The sequence below is a fragment of the Ananas comosus genome, linkage group 14 (genome assembly GCF_001540865.1).
Source record: "Ananas comosus cultivar F153 linkage group 14, ASM154086v1, whole genome shotgun sequence".
Lineage (NCBI taxonomy): Eukaryota > Viridiplantae > Streptophyta > Magnoliopsida > Poales > Bromeliaceae > Ananas > Ananas comosus.
Window position 1 is genome coordinate 302,596 of NC_033634.1, and position 15,569 is coordinate 318,164.

Consider the following 15,569-nt stretch of genomic DNA (forward strand, 5'->3'; position numbering starts at 1 on the left):
GGCTACATGTTTTAATGATGCATGTGATCCCATGAAGGGTCCATTTTCCAGATTCTCCATCTGGCAATTCCTGTGAGCCTTCTTCTGCCTGCACATCTTTCCAGTACTTCTCCGTATAGGTGGCGACCTGCAGAAAAAGAGTAGGATTTTGTTTTATTTTTATTTTTTTTTCTTTTAAGAAAAATGTACGTAGTTCCACTGCTCACTTCATTTACTAAGACAAAATAAAAATAGTACGAAAGAACTTTAAAAAAAAAACAACTATCTAAGTGCCTTCCAAGAGATTGAAAGAAGTCTAATACTCTTTTAAGCAAAAAATACGAATTTGAACACTTTATCTTAGAAGATGACATTATTGTCGTCAATTCAGATCGAGCACTACATGACCAATAGTACGGTAAGTCCTTTAGTCCGCTTCTGTTTGTCCTAATTTTTGAGTAGCTTTGATCGCGTCCTTCTGATGCCATTCATGGCTTGTAAGTTTGAGAGCGCATCGTTGCAGCAAAAGAGTAAGTATTTTGAAGTACAAACATTTAGAGATCAGGTGTTTGCTGGTTTCGTAGTCATTACCACACAAAACGCAAAGCTGTTCTTCTAGCTGACTACGTGTTGATCTTAAAACTTAGCATTCTTATAATTACTGAATAATAATTCTAATTGCTCAGGCTTGATCTTTTTACTTGGACACTTACTGAGCTTCCTTCGAGCCCACGAGAGTTCAATACTCTCAATTCGATATTTTTTCAACAGAACCTATTCTAATCTTGTCGCGAATAAAATTGAACCAGCTCATATTTCAGGTTAGGTTAAGAAAATAAAGAAAGATATATAATACATTGAGCCAAATATTGGTCCAGTTCAAATGTCTTTTCCAATTTTAGGATTTTGAGACTAATAATTAACATCATCGCTTTATTTGTTGGATCATCGAATCAGAGGGGACCCATTAGCATCACTAGATATAATTAAACAAATCAAAAGTGCGAAAAAAGAATGAGTTGGTTAATTAGGCAGAGCTTCATAATTGCAGTTTAATTAGTGGAATATATAAGCAACATGCACCAGGTGGAACGCAATATAGCGTAATTTGCCATCAATTAATTAATCATGGGCACCAAACTGGGATTATATATAGTACTATTGCTCAATGATTAGAACCTCTCCTCTAATTTAAATATTCATATATTTTATTAATACGATTGAACTTTGGATAATTCTTCCTAAATAGGCAACAACCAACTTAGCTTTAGGGGAGGCAAAAGCAAAAAAGCATAGAGCCAAATAGAATTGTGATTCACTTGGTAGTTGATGTTGGGACCAATTAAAACTTTTGTGGGTTTTGAACTAAGTCCATCTTCTAAATAATATGGAGCTAGCTAATGCGGTTCACGACTAATCTTGTGGACCATTTCCAAGCAACGATATCACCACACGTGTTGCCCGTTACACCCTCGGGTTCATGGATGACTTGGTAGACTCTGTCTAAGCAAAATTTTCGTGATAACTCTCTGGTATTTATGTTGATTATTTTGTGGGCCAAGAAATCTAATGAGATAGGGTTCGGCCCAAATCCACCTGNAGAGAGAGAGAGAGAGAGAGAGAGAGAGTGTATGTTTGTATAGGAGGAGGAGGAGGAGGAGGAGGAGGAGGAAATTAAAACAAGCAAGTAACATGTGTTATGTGGGTAAGGCGACGAAGATCTTCTTCTTTGTAGTAGGGGTGCTCGCTGTAGGAGGTCTGGTATTGGGCTTCGGCCTGGCCCGCCACAGCTGGGCCCACAAGGCCCGCCCATGCCGATCCCCCGATTGCCGGCCCATTTACTCCGACCCCATCCCGGCCGTCACCGGCCCCGACCCCGACCCCTCGGCCGCCGCCGCTGCTGACGCCGCCGCCCCCAATCCTACCTCTTCTGCCGCCGCCGCCGCCACAACAACTAGTCCTTTCTCTGTATCGGCCGCACCACAGCCCTTCCAAACTTTCGGCCCGCCGAGCCCGGCCTCCGTCGCGCTCGGCCCGGCCCATGCGTAGCCACGTCCTCACCCAATTTGGCAAATTTGTAATGTGTTATTAATATTGTTAGGCTTTTTGTTTGGAATTGTTTTGTTTCGTTTTTTTTTTTTTTTTAGATTTTTGGTCAGATCATTGCCAGTTTGTAGACTGAACCTTACTATTATTTTTTTTTATCTTTTTTAAAAAAAACCTTTGGTAGCTAGAATAAAGGGTCTGTTATTACATGGATTCTGCTGTTCATGCATGCATGTGGTTTTGCTGCAGGGATTGTGGGGAGTTGACACACTTAGTTCGACAATTTATGGCTCTCATAATTGAATGATCTAAATTTAATTTTTAAGGTGGAACATAAAAGAAGCTAAGAAAATCGAATATTTTGCGGAGGAAAATATATTCTCTTCGGAAACCCCCTCTCGGCTCTGTTAGCTGGCTTGTACTCTTTAATTCAGGCCAACTGGAATTTTCCTTTTTCCCAAAAGTAAAGCTTATATATATGTTTTTGTTTTTATTTTTTACCTTTTTTTATTTTTATTTTTTATTTTATATATAATTATGTATTTTATAGAAGAGGAAGAAAACATATTACAGCTGATGTGGGAGTCAGGTCACCATGGTCAAACTACGCATCGTACAACACGCCCCACCGAGTGCTGAGTAATTTAGTATTTGTTATGATATCATTTATTCGTGCACCAAAGCAAGTATTATGGCATTTATTATTTATGGCTACATGTTTTAATGATGCATGTGATCCCATGAAGGGTCCATTTTCCAGATTCTCTATCTGGCAATTCCTGTGAGCCTTCTTCTGCTTGCACATCTTTCCAGTACTTCTCCGTATAGGCGGCGACCTGCAGAAAAATAGAGTAGGATTTTGTTTTTTTTTTGTTTTTTTTTTTCTTTTAAGAAAAATGTACGTAGTTCCACTGCTCACTTCATTTACTAAGACAATATAAAAATAGTACGAAAGAACTTTAAAAAAAAACAACTATCTAAGTGCCTTCCAAGAGATCGAAAGAAGTCTAATACTCTTTTAAGCAAAAAATACGAATTTGAACACTTTATCTTAGAAGATGATATTATTGTCGTCAATTCAGATCGAGCACTACATGACCAATAGTACGGTAAGTCCTTTAGTCCGCTTCTGTTTGTCCTAATTTTTGAGTAGCTTTGATCGCGCCCCTCTGATGCCATTCATGGCTTGTAAGTTTGGGAGCGCATCGTCGCAGCAAAAGAGTAAGTATTTTGAAGTACAAACATCTAGAGATCAGGTGTTTGGTGGTTTCGTAGTCATTACCACACAAAACGCAAAGCTGTTCTTCTAGCTGACTACGTGTTGATCTTAAAACTTAGCATTCTTTATAATTACTGAATAATAATTCTAATTGCTCAGGCTTGATCTTTTTACTCAGACACTTACTGAGCTTCCTTCGAACCCACGAGAGTTCAATACTCTCAATTCGATATTTTTTCAACAGAACCTATTCTAATCTTGTCGCGAATAAAATTGAACCAGCTCATATTTCAGGTTGGGTTAAGAAAATTAAGAAATATATATAATACATTGAGCCAAATATTGGTCCAGTTCAAATGTCTTTTCCAATTTTAGGATTTGAGACTAATAATTAACATCGTCGCTTTATTTGTTGGATCATCGAATCAGAGGGGACCCATTAGCATCACTAGATATAATTAAACAAATCAAAAGTGCGAAAAAAGAATGAGTTGGTTAATTAGGCAGAGCTTCATAATTGCAGTTTAATTAGTGGAATATATAAGCAACATGCACCAGGTGGAACGCAATATAGCGTAATTTGCCATCAATTAATTAATCATGGGCACCAAACTGGGATTATATATAGTACTATTGCTCAATGATTAGAACCTCTCCTCTAATTTAGATATTCATATATTTTATTAATACGATTGAGCTTTGGATAATTCTTCCTAAATAGGCAACAACCAACTTAGCTTTAGGGGAGGCAAAAGCAAAAAAGCATAGAGCCAAATAGAATTGTGATTCACTTGGTAGTTGATGTTAATTAGGACTGTACCTTTGTGCTTTTTAACCAAATCAATCTTCTAAATAATATAGGAATTAGTCCCAATTTCTATATTTTTCAAAAGGCTTTGGGTTTGATTTCTATATCCGACACGGCATATATTTCTGCTTTTTTTTTTTTTTTTTTTTTTTTTTTTTNTATAACGTACGTAGATAATCTTTAGACAGAGAATATGTGTAGACTGCGACGGCTGCTTCTCCTATCACATCTAGAGCCACCAGCGGCGATTTTGTTACAGATGAAATTAATGCACCTTTTGCATAGCAAGATATATTAGACTTTATTTGAATGTCCAAATATATTATCTAGTAATAATTTGTACATTATAAAGTTTTTTACCCCCCCTTTGTAGTTAGGATATATAAGTCTATTCTTTTTTCAGTACAAAAGGTGCATTAATTTCATCTGTAACAAAATCTTTATTTTAAGAAAATAATTCAATATACGCTAATGCGGTTCACGACTAATCTTGTGGACCATTTCCAAGCAACGATATCAGCACATTCAGTGGCACGTGTTGCCCCGTTACACCCTCGGGTTCATGGATGATTTGGTAGGCTCTGTCTAAGCAAAATTTTCGTGATAACTCTCTGGTATTTATGTTGATTATTTTGTGGGCCAAGAAATCTAATGAGATAGGGTTCGGCCCAAATCCACCTGACACGTCAGCAACTATAACCGTGCCCCCTATCAAAATCCGAGCCGAAAAATTTCCCCCAAAATTCCAATAAACCCTAGAAATTAAAAGAGGGGAAAAAAAGTTCTTACCTTTATCGTGCTTCTCCCCACCGATTCCCCCGGAAATCGACGATTCCGGGGAAGAATCAGAGATGGGTTCCCCCGAGAACCCTAATTGGTACCTGGATTGCGCCCTGATCGACGAATTGCCCGTCGCCGATGGGGGATTGTGTTGGAGCGCTCAAGGGTTCAATTCCTCTTCCAATGTAAGGTAATTGGGATCGAATGTTTAGAGATTTAGAGCCATTTGATGTTGGGGGGTCGATGTTGTTGTTTGGGTTTCCTTTGGATTGGGTTATCTCATGTAGTTTTTGTAATTCTCTTCTTTTTGATGAGATACAGATATGGAAAATCCATTATGGGTATAATTTGCTTTATTAGTTCTTGCATACTTTGATTGTATTGCTTCATTTCAGTTAATTCGATAGAGATTGCTTATTTTAGTGAAAAATACGATCTTTTTGTGATTATAAACCAAGTACACTTGAGTTCAAGTATGGTTGTGGAATGAGATGTGAGAATTTTGGTGATATTATGTGGTTGGAACATATCTTTGATGCAATCACCTAAGTCTAGGTTCGGTTTGGCTGCACGAACTTCTTTTTTTTTTTTTTTGAGAGAGAGAAAGGTAGCATTGTACCCGTTCCATTTATTTTTTAAAAAAAATAAACTTAGCTGAAAATATGAAGCAACTATGTTTCGAATTTGGAACGTCAGGTACCAACCACCAAGTTCTTTCTAACTTGCGCTAGGGACGGTTAGTGCTGCACGAACATTTTGTTTCGCACATTTCCTTGTTTAGTCAAGGGAATTACAATGGAATAGTACATGCAGCCTTTACATCATTTTCAGTGAATAAGGTCAATCACCTTGCAGGTGTAATGATATATCCGAGAAAACAATGGCTTCCAAAATCTTGTATTTTAATACCATGCTAGTTTTTGAGAGGATATTGTAGCTTACATTTTCCACCTGTCCCTGTTAGAACTTACAAGAGTGGTTTCTCTATGTGAAGTGCCTCTCTTTGTTCTTTTCGCTGTTCTCCTTCTTTTCTTCATTCTTCAGTATTATAGGTTTCTAAGCTTTTATATTTTCTGCCAGCTTGGAAACTGATGGCCCTTGTGTAAATTCTGGTGGTTCCAATGAATCGGGTTCTCGGAAACGGTTTGACTCACTTAACATACACTTCTGTATTTAATATCCAATATATTCTAAGATGCATGGCTCTCTTCTTTTGCTAATTTCGTAATAAGAAAGCCATTATGTTTGGCAGTATAAGGTCAGAGTCCTGCCGCAGGCCTGCTTCAAAAGCATGTAGGGAGAAAATGAGAAGGGATAAGTTGAATGAGAGGTAAAATAACTAAATTTACATCATGATGTTGTCCATGTATAAATACTGAAGACCATGGTCTGGGATGAGATGTTTTTCTCACTTATATTTTTATTGCAATTGAGGTTCCTGGAGTTGGGTTCTGTTCTGGATCCTGGAAAGCCACTAAAGGTCAACAAAGAAGCTATCTTAAGTGATGCCACTCGTATGGTTATTCAGCTGCGGGACGACGCACAAAAGCTAAAAGATTCAAATGAGAGTCTCCAAGCAAAAATAGAGGAGTTGAAGGTCAGAATATCTTTTGAATTTCTGCTGCTTAACTGTTTTATTTGGCATTGATGTTTTGAATGATCAGAAATTTGGGTTATTTGAATGGATCATTTGCCTACATATCGGCAACTTGCTAGAGAACTATGAAAAAGTTTGTGAAATAACTAATGAGAGCCTTTTACTTTGCTATGCTCGTCTGCAGCCGATGGGCTAAATTACAATTTCAATTATTGTTTTACAAGTTTATTTTTCTATTTATGTGAATTTTCTATTTGCCTTAAAAAAGTAATTTCTTGCATATGTGCCCTTGTGCTTGCAAATGTGTACCTCTTTCAAAACTTTCTAATGAAAACTAACCTCCCTCCAAAAATTGAATGGCTTCCAAACTTAAAGATACGGGAATTTTGTTAAGGAACTGTTTTTTTTTTTTTCTGTTGTATATATTCCTGACTTGATTGATTTTTTTTTATTTTTTTATTTTTTTTTATGTAAATGCTTTCCCTTTTAAGGACAACCTCTTAAAAATACAAGCAAACGGTCTCACTAAATTAATATCATTAGTTAATTCATCTTTGGAATAATTTAGCAGATAATGTAAAGGTTTACTTGTCCTCCTTTTGATGAACTTGTATTCTATTATTTTAGGCGGAGAAAAATGAGCTTCGCGATGAGAAGCAAAGGTTGAAGGCTGAGAAGGACGGACTAGAGCAACAAATAAAGATTTTGAATAGTCGGCCCTCTTTCATACCTCAACCTCCTTTGATACCAACTGCTTTTGCTGCTCGAAATCATTCGGAGGGACAGAAATTGGTGATGCCTATTATTGGCTACCCCGGGTTTCCTATGTGGCAGTTTATGCCTCCTTCTGATGTGGACACTTCACAGGACACCGAAAATTGCTCACCTGTTGCTTGAGATCATTCCTAATCAGCCATCCTGCTCGAGTTGTTCTTCTTCTTTTGTTGCCTGTGTTAAGCTCATTTGCAAGGCAAATCTTTCTTTCATGGTATGGATATTTTAGTTAAAAGGGGATAGCTTTTGAATTAATTGTAAGTTGAATGTAAATAATTCAGCCTCAATTTTTCAATTTTAGTGAACATGGGAGTAACTCTCTCCACCCAGTTTGTTAATGCAGAGTATCCCAAAATTTCTTGCAGTGGTATAATTGTATAATATATACATCTATATGATCTTCATGTAGGGTCATATATGAGAAAGAAGGCTTGCTGGAAAAATAGATGGCTTTGTGCTATGATAGAAAACAGCAGAATTGAGTCATGGGTTCCATGCCTTGAGAGGAAAATAAAGTGATGAGAACATGAATTCCAATTTTATTGGAAATATTTAAGCATTTCATATCTGATGTTGAGGGGGAAAAGGGAAAAACACCAGCAATTCGACAATCCATTCATGAGAGATCATAGGATCTTTGGAAAAGTAAAAGGATATTCTGCAATGTTATATATGGAAAATCCATCTATAGAATGCTCTGAAAACTATTTCAAACTGCAACTTGCATTGACCAACTGATGTTTTTCTTTTTCTAATATACATTTAAAACCTCTTAGGGTGCAATTTGCCACAAATATAACAACAGGTAGGATATATTTCTAAAACAAGCATACATACATACTTCATAAAACTTAATAAACTAACAAAGTAACAACTTTATCCACCAATTAATGGTTATTTTAGTTATTAAAAGAACGTTCCGAAGCATCATGTCAAACAAACTATACTTTTCAGTTTTTTTTTTTTTTAAATATTTAAGAAAGTTCTAAAATAGATAGTGTCTTGCATTTTGCTTTTTAAAAAAAGGTACACCACACCACACCACACCACCAAAAAGAAAAGAAAAGAAAAGGAAGCCCAGTGCTCATTCTTAGATGGATAATGGGCTGGGCCGTAAACTCGAGATCCTCAAATGAGATGAAGTATGGGTGGTGAGCGGTCCACGGGGTGACGCGGTGAACGTGGTCTATGAAGTGTTTCTCCAATTTACGGCTAAATTGCCGTTAGTGTAGGGTTTAACGGCGTCATTCTCCGAACCTTCACCAAAAACTAGGGGTGGAAACGAGCCGAGCTCGAGCGAGCTTATGTCGGCTCAAATTCGGCTTGAAATTAATTTCAGCCGAGCTCGAGCGAGCCTAATTTCGAGTCGAGCCGAGCTCGAGCTCTAAACGAGCCGATTGAAATTCTCGACATTATATAATCAATAGTTTAATTTTTATAGAACATTACCTATAATTTGATGCAACATGTTCAATAGTTCAAAATACAAAATAATTGTAAGAAATGTGAGCTAGGGTGACTGTCTGACTGGGTGAGGGTCAGAGAGAGAGAGAGAGAGGGGAAAAAAATTAGGAATTTGAAAATTTGAATGTTATCATGTTTTAAGGTTATGTACAACAGTGAAAGTCTGAAAAAGAGAGTGTGTTATGTAATTTAGAGTTGGACTCAATTGCACGGTTGTACTTATTGGGTTTATTTTATTGGCCAACAATAATAGCCCAAATTAAATTAAAGCCTATATATAATTAAAATACATTATATATATATATTTCGAGCTTTCGAGCTTTTCGAGCCTAATTCGAACGAGCCGAGTAATACTCAAGCTCGGCTTAAAATGAATTTCGAGCCTTTTATTTTGTTCAAGCTCGGCTCATTTAATTTCGAGTCGAGCTCGAGCGAGCCGAATATCGAGCCGAACACGAGTCGAACGCGAGCCGGCTCGCTCGTTTGCCGGTCCTACCAAAAACCCCCCAAAAACCCCCAAACCCTGAAGGGAACGCAACGCAGCTCCACCACCGCCGCTCACCGCGCGATGGATCGCAACAGCCCCTGCCCACTCGATAAGGAGTACTCCGATCACATCTCTGCTCTTCTATCTCCTCCTCCGCCTCCTCAATCCGTTCAGGTAGCCAATCTCCTCTAATTTCTTCTTAATTTTTCTATTGTTTTTTTCCTCCCCCTTTCTCCCTTATATTCGTGGATTTTTTATTTCTTCCGGTTTTTATGCGATTCACCCATCGATTTGCTTCAATCTTAACCAAATAAACAAGGTTAGCATTCCAAGTTGAGATTTTTATGGCGCCCAATATGCTTTTCATGAGTATTTTGGAGGAGGCAAATAATGTTGTTTAATTCGGAAAATTAAGAGGATTAATGCATGATGGGTGTTCCTAAAGTACTATGAACTGCTCTATGAGGCCAATGATGCTGTATTTAGTGTGATTATCTTAAATCTAGGGGTAATTTCCAATTTTTATTTGTTTTCATGTCAAATGGAACTCAGGACCCATATTTCTGCTCAATAAACAGTAGCATTTTATTTATAGAACTAATGTTTGAAAAATTTCGTCGTGATGATTTGTTTCAGGAGTACTATGATGAAGTTATAGAAGCTACAAAATGTACTGGTGTAAGAGTAAGCTGCAGCAGCAGACATGGAAAAGGTACACCTTTTTATTTTAGCTTCTCGATGATCGTTATAAATATAAAGCAAGTGGGGCAATGCAGGTGTATATGCCAATAGAGACTTCACCAAAGATGAACTAATTTTGAAGGATCAAATACTAGTCGGTGCACAACACAGTTCTAATAAGGTCCTTTTTTTTCATACATATATATTTTTAGTTTTCTGCGATAATTCGATTTTGTACTTTTAAGTAAGACCCGTTTGTTTCCTTTTTTTGTCTTGTATCTTGCAGGTTGATTGTCTTGTATGTAGCTACTGTTATCGCTTTATTGGTTCTATAGAGCTCCAAATTGGAAGAAGGTTATACTTGCAGAGCCTAGGGTTGTCTACTAGCAAACATTGTCATGATGATACAGGATCAAGTTCTTCTATAAACATGAATGAGAATTCACCTCCGGAAGAGGTGCTGAAATCGCTTATAAATGGGAATCTATCATTGCCTTACACCAGTCAATTTGCTTTGCCTCCTGTTATTGCTTGTCCTGGAGGGTGTGAGGAAGAACACTATTGCAGGTTAGAAATGCATATAGATAACACATACGAGTCTAACTTTGCATATTTTTATACTTTTTACTTACTAGGCACCACCACATGCTAAGGAAGAGAAAAATTTATGATTTTATTGAAAGGGAAACATATATTAGTTTTACGAATGACTCAAAATTCTTCCTTGCCTATTGGAAAACCAAATAAACAAACTGATCCCTGTTGGTTCACAAATGAACGAATAAGAGAAGATTTGTTTCTCAGTTCTCTTTCTTAATTAAATTCAATATTTGCATATCATATATCTTCTTTCCTTTGTTCGCTGTAAATTTTGTACATCTTCTGTGTCACCCAAGCCACTGATTTACAATCTTTCTAGTCAATTTTGTGCAGAGTCTGACTGGACATCATATCATTCTCTCCTATGTACTGGTTCTAACACGGGAGAATCACGAAGGTCCGCGCTCCTTAAGTTTATAGATCATGCTAACGGTAAGCCACAAAAAGGTGGATTATTGATGTTTTGGCTTCATTTGTAAACTGCTGCTAGTTTCTAACAGAAACAGGAAAAAACAGATAAATACTAGGCAAATGAGATTTAATACTATGGTATTATGTGCCTTAGTGGTACTATGTGCTACTTCATGTTGTGAATGCCCTGTTATTCATGGACTTGGATGGAATTTATAACATCTAGTTCTGAATATTGACTGTTTAGTTATGTCTTTATTTCAGGAATCTTCTAATTTTTTTTTTTTTATTTTCCAGGAACAAATGACATTTTTCTGGTTGCTGCTAAGGTAGGACTTGAACTCAATTTTGTTTTATCAATCTAGATTTTACTATGAAATCAGCATTAGAATTGTGTTATTTTTCATTTCAAGTCCTCCTTGCATGAATTGTTCTCGGTCATGTTCATTTTCCTGCTTAGTTGGTAGCTAGTCTAGCATGTCTTTGCTTACTTTTTGCTCACTAGATATGTATTTAATGTACTGGACTCTTTGAGATGTTATTGATTCTTAGGTGCTATAGTATTTCCGGTTATCTCATAGATTATCTCTTGCCTTCACTAGGCCAAGATTATTTCCTAGTTGGAGATACATATTCAAACACTTGTGTCTATGTGCTTTTGCATTGGGAAATTTATGGCATTATTCCCCTTAATATGGTTTCATACAAATTTCATTTCCCAGGCAATATCTTTTACTATTTTGAGGTACAAGAAATTGAAAAGCTTGCAAGGCGTAGAAAATGAACAACATCCTACTCCTGATAACTCCAACAAATCAGATTTTTCTTTGCTTTTGGAAGCATGGAAGCCAGTCTCAATGGGGTTCAAAAAAAGGTAAGTTTTCACTTTGTATAATGTTCCTACTTGAGCAAAGGTCATTCTCAATATAGCAATCTGCTCTTCTGAAAAAACAAGTCAAAGGTTGTATATCTACTTATAGATTACCAACACTAGCTTACATTTGTTCAATTCCTGCGTTCTAGTTACATGGTGATAAAAAGACTCGTGCCAATTCTTCTCAATTTTGTTCTTACACTCCAGTAGAGTCCACAGCATTGGCATCTTATCTATCAGCTAGCATTCTATCTATTGACATATTGAAACTTCTTTATCCTTTTCAATCCATACCAACATGAAAATTATTTTTCTTACCATTAAGTTGGAATACCATATATCTTCTTGTTGTAGGTGGTGGGACTGCATTGCTTTGCCGGATGATGTCGATACCTGTGATGAAGCATCATTTAGAATGGAAATACAAGACCTAGCATTTATAGTATGCTTCTCAAGTAACATGATATCAACTTTCACTTATCTCCTTAAGAATCTGTTTGTAGTACGTGTAATCATGTTGAAACTCTTGTGGGTGATGATAATGACAGCATTATTTCAATCTTTCAGTCACTGCAGCTTCTCAAGGATGCTATCTTTGACATTGAGTGTGCTCCATGTATCCTTTCGGCTGGTGTAAAGCATGTTGAATATGATTGATTATATCATATTCATAGGTAATGACTTGATTATTATTATTATTTTTGTTCTAGAAAGTTTCCTTGACTATACTAAGTATTTTCACTCGAGGTCTATGGGAATATAATTGGCATGTTTGAACTGAATAATCTGTAAGTAAGCTTTACCTCATGGATAAATCTTCCACTTGTTTGTGAAAATAAAGCTGTCTTTTCTCATAGAATTCCTCCTCCTGTTCTTCTCTCTCTTTCTGAATAGCTTACCAGTCTGACATTTTAACCAATTGCTTATTATTCTTAATAATAACTATGAAAATGACTTATGCAGTGATTTAGTTGTGGCATCACCTGTTGAGGACTATTTCATATATATAGATGATCTTTCACAGCGGGAAAAGGTTTATTTCTGAGATATACCTCTTTCTAATGTATGTCTTATCCCTCAATTATCCTTAGAGAAATATTATCTATTACAGGAAGAAGCTGAAAGAGTAACACAACCCTTCCTAGAGGCTTTAGGTGATGAGTATTCAGTTTCTTGTCAAGGTATATGAGGAACTTCAATTAAAGATAGAAGCTTTCCATCTGTATTATGTACAACAAGTATTTTCGGTTGAGGGTAGTTTTAAGCTCTTAACAACAAATGCCGTTGATTTTGTAAATGCTGTATTAGATTTAATATATCAGTAGAATCTTTATTAAGTAAACCATTAAGACCATATTCCCAATGTTTACCTTTTCTAGTTGACTTTCGCTAATGTACTGGAATTCCTCTGTAATTTCTTTCTCAGGGACTGCATTCTTCCCAATTCAGAGCTGTATGAACCATTCGTGCTGTCCAAATGCCAATGCTTTCAAAAGAGATGAGGTAGTGTATATCTTACCTTGAAATTTATTATACGGGAACTCTACACGTGAAGCAGGACGCAGGAGAAGATAGACGGTTCTCTCTATTTTTGTATCTTATTGATACTATACCCTTGCAGTGTATGTATGGTACTGCGAACTTTTGGCAAAAACTTGAACCAAAATTTCAACTCTGATGGGCATCAACCCTACACCCAAAATGATGCTTTTAAGTCGAGCATCTTGAATGTTGTTAAAACATGTCTAAAGACTAAAGAGTGCTTTCTTCTTGTAATGTCGGGGAAAAATGGTCGAAACAGTTTTATATCTGTTGTAACTTTTTTTCTTTTTTTTTTTTTGTAAAAAATAATGCAGTAATCTGCAAGTGGGGATTGATAGATATCCGCCACAATTTAGATATCCGTCAATATATGGATATTTGAGTTTATCTAATTTCTTACTATTGAATGGATATCGACTACAATTCCCATTCAAAATTTAAATTCGAAATTGTTATTGCAGGATAAAGATGGGCACGCCACAATAATTGCTCGCCAACCAATCTCCGAAGGAGAGGAGGTGAGCCAAGATCCAGATGACTTAAAATCTTCTGTTCTAGTTCCTCAACTGTAATAAAGTGTCGCCATCGCCGTCTTTACCCTTCATCTAATCATGCTTAATAATAAGCTTTGTTGCCTCTGATTACTCCATCAAGAATGAAATTCTGACATATTGTTTGCGCAGATAACGATCTCATATATTGATGAGGATCTTCCGTATGAAGAGAGACAAGCACTTCTTGCTGATTATGGCTTCAGTTGCATGTGTCCAAGATGCCTGAAAGAGCAGCCCAAGTAACTGTTGCTTAGACTTCAAAAAGTTACAAAAGTAGCAGTTTGAATTGATTAATCCTGATTAATCAAAGTGGTTAAAGGTTGGTTCAACCGACAACTTTTTCTATATCTTTTTTAACTCTTGCTTTGATGGCCTTGCAACTTACATTGTTCTTTTATCCATTTTATTTCCTCAAACGCTTCAGCTGCACATGCTGGAAACGAATTGCTGAAATAGTATATGCTCATTAAATCTGATTAAATTTATTTTGTGCGTGTGAGTTGATGGTTCATGAGACATAGAAAAGTTTTTTTTTTTTTTTTTTTTTTTTTTTTTTGGGTTGCAAAGTTGACCATGTAGAGTCGGCAGGGCTAAACTGAGTCCACACGTGTGCCAACCCAATCACGGATCTAAGCAAATTGCACGTGACCTGGGAAACAACCCCTTTACTTTGATTATTATAGAAATGATTAATTTCTACACAAATGCGGCACCTATTTTCATGTCATGGCACGGGCCATTGCTAGGGAATTGCCTCCGTTGACTTGACAGCGACTCCTACCTGACGGAACGCCTCAACTCCGCAACTCCATAACTTCGTCAATCCAAGTGCCTACCAAATATGGTCCCCAAAGATGTTAATAATTAGAAGATAGCCATGGGCATAAATGTCATTTCACGCCAGCTCTCTCTGAGGTCCGAACCGGATCCCCGTATGGGGCGAACCACGTTGCGGCGCTCCTCCGCAATGCCCAAAATGCCCCGCACGCGAGGGGAGATCTCGGGGCATTCTCGTCATTTCCCGCAAAAGAGTCGAAGGCGCCGCAACATCGCACGTGCCGGCCCGCTGGACAAGCGTACGAGTAATCTGGCCCGGCCCTTTCGATTGCCGCAACATGGAACGCCGGATCCAACGGTTCTGGCTCCGAGTTGTTCTATGCGGGCGTCCCTTCTTTGCTCTCCTATGCGGCCACGCAATTTTTTTTTTTTTTAATTCAATATTCAGGTTTTTCGCTCGTTATACTGTACCTCTATTTTAGTATAGTAAACCTACATTAGTTTGATGGGTTGTTTTGGAGAAACAAGAGTGATGTTTGGTGCAAACTCCTCTCACTAGTATATATATTTTTTTAGTTTCTCCGCGATTATATAGTATTTGTGATTACTGGTCATAATTGAAATTATACTCGGTTATTATTGAATCGCCTATTTATTACTTATGCATCAAAGTATTTTTTCTCTCTGACAAATAATTGATGCGACTATTTTATATTTCTTTCACTAAAATTTTCAATGCGGTGAAAATGGATGATTGAAATTAAAGATACACAGAGAATTTTGTATTCCTTTTGATAAATTTTTCAATGGGTTAAAATTTGTTAATACAAAAGCATAACAAATTTATACTATTTTTCTGTAAAACTAAATAATATTAAGAGTCTTTTAGTATTGAGATATATCTAATGTCATTAAAAAAATAAAATTAGGATAAAATATAAAACAATGCTTCTCTTTTTTTTTATGGTAGTATTGT

At 36.8% G+C, this 15,569-nt stretch overlaps 3 protein-coding genes across 7 annotated transcripts; all 3 read left to right on the forward strand.

Annotated features, from left to right (window-relative positions):
• Positions 1,607 to 2,097, forward strand: LOC109720735 (uncharacterized protein Os04g0629400-like). The gene has a single exon (XM_020248026.1). The coding sequence runs from the start codon at positions 1,672 to 1,674 to the stop codon at positions 2,026 to 2,028; it is 357 nt and encodes a 118-aa protein (XP_020103615.1). The 5' UTR covers positions 1,607 to 1,671; the 3' UTR covers positions 2,029 to 2,097.
• Positions 4,733 to 7,567, forward strand: LOC109719891 (transcription factor ILR3-like). Of its 2 annotated transcripts, none has more exons than XM_020246727.1 (5): positions 4,733 to 5,022; positions 5,913 to 5,975; positions 6,085 to 6,162; positions 6,267 to 6,429; positions 7,057 to 7,567. In XM_020246727.1, the coding sequence occupies exons 1-5, from the start codon at positions 4,904 to 4,906 to the stop codon at positions 7,324 to 7,326; spliced, it is 693 nt and encodes a 230-aa protein (XP_020102316.1). In that variant the 5' UTR covers positions 4,733 to 4,903; the 3' UTR covers positions 7,327 to 7,567. The 2 variants fall into 2 exon arrangements, with proteins under 2 accessions (XP_020102316.1, XP_020102317.1); XM_020246728.1 differs by having other exon boundaries at positions 4,735 to 5,017.
• LOC109719886 (histone-lysine N-methyltransferase ATXR2) lies at positions 9,168 to 15,181 on the forward strand. Of its 4 annotated transcripts, none has more exons than XR_002218815.1 (16): positions 9,168 to 9,328; positions 9,791 to 9,866; positions 9,931 to 10,016; positions 10,122 to 10,402; positions 10,755 to 10,867; positions 11,144 to 11,175; positions 11,569 to 11,720; positions 12,075 to 12,162; positions 12,288 to 12,336; positions 12,454 to 12,508; positions 12,684 to 12,753; positions 12,832 to 12,901; positions 13,147 to 13,223; positions 13,724 to 13,780; positions 13,946 to 14,135; positions 14,721 to 15,181. XR_002218815.1 is itself a non-coding variant. In XM_020246722.1 (15 exons), exons 1-15 carry the CDS (start codon positions 9,236 to 9,238, stop codon positions 14,057 to 14,059), a joined length of 1,413 nt encoding a protein of 470 aa, XP_020102311.1. In that variant the 5' UTR covers positions 9,168 to 9,235; the 3' UTR covers positions 14,060 to 14,314. The 4 variants fall into 4 exon arrangements, 1 of the variants encoding a protein (XP_020102311.1); XR_002218817.1 differs by lacking the exon at positions 14,721 to 15,181 and adding an exon at positions 14,405 to 14,516; XR_002218816.1 differs by lacking the exon at positions 14,721 to 15,181 and adding an exon at positions 14,241 to 14,301.